This window comes from Lucilia cuprina, chromosome 6 (genome assembly GCF_022045245.1).
Source record: "Lucilia cuprina isolate Lc7/37 chromosome 6, ASM2204524v1, whole genome shotgun sequence".
NCBI lineage: Eukaryota > Metazoa > Arthropoda > Insecta > Diptera > Calliphoridae > Lucilia > Lucilia cuprina.
In genome coordinates, this window is record NC_060954.1 from 7,537,682 (window position 1) to 7,540,420 (window position 2,739).

The following is a 2,739-nucleotide window of genomic DNA, read 5'->3' on the forward strand; positions in this document are numbered from 1 at the left end:
AACTAGAACAGAACTAGAACAGAACTAGAACAGAACTAGAACAGAACTAGAACAGAACTAGAACAGAACTAGAACAGAACTAGAACTGAACAAGAACTGAACTAGAACAAAACTAGAATAGAACTAGATCAGAGCTAGAACAGAACTAGAACTGAACTATAACTGAAATAAAACTGAACTTGATCTGAACTAGAACTGAACTAGAACTGAACTAGAACAGAACTAGAACATAACTAGAACTCTAGAATTATACTTGAACTGATTTTAAACCCATTTTCCAAAGATGTTACAAAAGCTAGCTGAAACCTATTACACCCTCCTTTTTGCTTATCATGTAAGCAATAAAACAATTGGGGAAAAACAAAACTGAATGGGGAAAAAAACTTTAAACAAAAAATCCACTTACTGTGATTATTGTTGCTGCAAAACAATGGAAAACTTTTACTTGTTGTAAATGATGTTGTTAAAGTTGAATTGCCCGTTGTTGCCTGGTGAGTGGTGGACGATGATGATGACGACGATAACGATGATGATGTTCCATTTGAGGTTGATGATTTCGATGCTGTTGCTGACATTGAGGAGGACGTTGATGAGGAAGATTTCATTGATGACGTTAATAGTTTGTTGCTCGTTGAAGACGACGACATTTTCGATTGACTTAATTTTAAATTAATATTATTTTTATTAGAATCAGTATTGGATTTTTTTTCTTTGCGATCCGCAGATAAAGCAGTATAGGCCGATTTATTATGTTTAGCGGCCAGGGGACTTATTTTGGGACCCGTAGCTTTTAGTGGCGGCGGTGCTAATGCATTGTGGGAAGCACTTATGTGTATGTTCATGGGTCTTTTAGGCGGCGATGAGGGTTCCTTGTTGCTATTCGACTTGGAGTTTGAGTGCGTGTCCTGAACCTGATGACTGGGTTTGGTATAGGAAGCATAGCTGGGAATATATTTTATAAGTTCCTAATATATGTAAAATTATAGAACAAATACTTACCGAAATCTTGGATTGCTTATGTGAACCGGCGAGGGATGTGGAACTTTGGCAGGGCTGCGAAATTCTTTAATGGGCGGTAAACGATTTTGTAAATCCACTATTCGACCCTTTGTATGTCTTCTACCCGGATAAGTGTGGGTCGAAGATGGCGTAAAGGGAGAAGAGTTAAAGTTACTGCCTGCACTGCTGCAAGAACCACTGGAAGAGGAATTACTTAAAGATTTCAAAGGTTTGCGTGGTATGGCACCCGAACATCCTGTAGGACAGCCGCTGTGATGTGAATGTGAATGCCCCACTTCCTTAGGCGATAAGGAGCCCTGTGAGGTCCCCGATCCAGAAGTGGAGGTAGGCGAATGTGGTGATATGCTGGGTGTGGGTGGAGCCAAGTGATTATTTAATATCATGCTGCTTTGATTATACGAACATTGTGTGGGTGATATGGGCGAGGCAGGTGAACACAAATCGCTTGAAATGGAAGACGTTTTCGAGAAGACCGATGCCGCCGACGACGAGCCAGTCGAGCTCATTGAATACAAACTATCTGATTGCGACACTCGGCCATTGGGGCTGCGAGGATAACGGGCGCTATTGTGCATATGAAATGCATGATGACCACTGTGAGCATCATTCATGGAATACGAACTGGCCGAGGCGGTAACACCTCCTGCAGTTACCCCCACTGAGGCCCAACTTTTGGCACCCATTGAATAACTACTAGCCGATTCCTGTATACGCCAGGTACCCGAACTGGAGGTTAGACGATTAACACGTGCCCTACATATCACACAACGAAGAGGGAGAAGTCTTTGAGCCACCGCACTTTGTATGGTCTTAACAAAGCAGCGACGACACACCACCCGATGACCGCACGGCGATGTCTGCATAGTGGCACGTGCATTAATACAGATGACACATTCATCTTCTTGGGAAGTGGGTGGATCGGGTTCACTTTCTTCAAGCTTACTTAAGAGTTTGTCCTAAAAGAAAACGTAAAAATATAAAAAGATCTTTAGTACGTGAGTAGCTAATAAAACAGCCTAGAAATATGCTAAAGCTTTTAATAAAATCTGATCAATACTTGAAAATGTGTGTGACAGAGATCGTGAGCTTTTATCAGTAAGATTATAAATGTAACGTAAACAGTTTTTTAATGATGTTGCCATATGTACATTTTTTTAAAAGCACCTAAATCAAACAAATACAAAATTTCTTAGATTAACAATAGGGTTCTATAAATCGACTTTCGACTTTTTGTTCCAAAAATTTCGATAACTCGACTATCGTCTATGAGAAAAGTCGAAAAGTAGAAAAAAGTCGAAAAAAGTCGGAAAAAGTCGAAAAATCGAAAATAGTAGAAAAAAGGAATTTGACTATTTTCCTCTAAAATAGTCGGAAAAACTCGAAAAAGTAAAAAAAAAAAACAGTCGGAAAAAAGTCTAAAGAAGTCGAAAATACTCAAATACGACATTTCGTTTCAACTATAAAACCCTAATTAGCAGTGATACAAACGGGGAATGAAACTGTACTAAAACAGAACTAGATCAGAACTAGAACAAAACATGAACAGAACTTGAACTCAATTTGAACAGAACTAGATCAGAACTAGAACAGAACTTGAACAAAACTTGAACAGAACTAAAACTGAACTAGAACTGAACTAGAACTGAACTAGAACTGAACTAGAACTGAACTAGAACTGAACTAGAACTGAACTAGAACTAGAACTGAACTAGAACTAGA

At 39.1% G+C, this 2,739-nt stretch overlaps 1 protein-coding gene across 1 annotated transcript in view; it reads right to left on the reverse strand.

Annotated features, from left to right (window-relative positions):
• Nucleotides 1-233: 233 nt before the first annotated feature.
• LOC111689824 (uncharacterized protein DDB_G0271670) overlaps nt 234-2,739 on the reverse strand; it is a 3,446-nt gene continuing 940 nt past the window's right edge. Inside the window, exons 2-3 of the mRNA XM_046955813.1 lie at nt 1,000-1,976; nt 234-942 (exon numbers count right to left, since the gene is read on the reverse strand). Of these exons, the coding sequence (XP_046811769.1) occupies nt 234-942; nt 1,000-1,976 (1,686 nt within the window). The remainder of the gene's footprint in view (nt 943-999; nt 1,977-2,739) is intronic.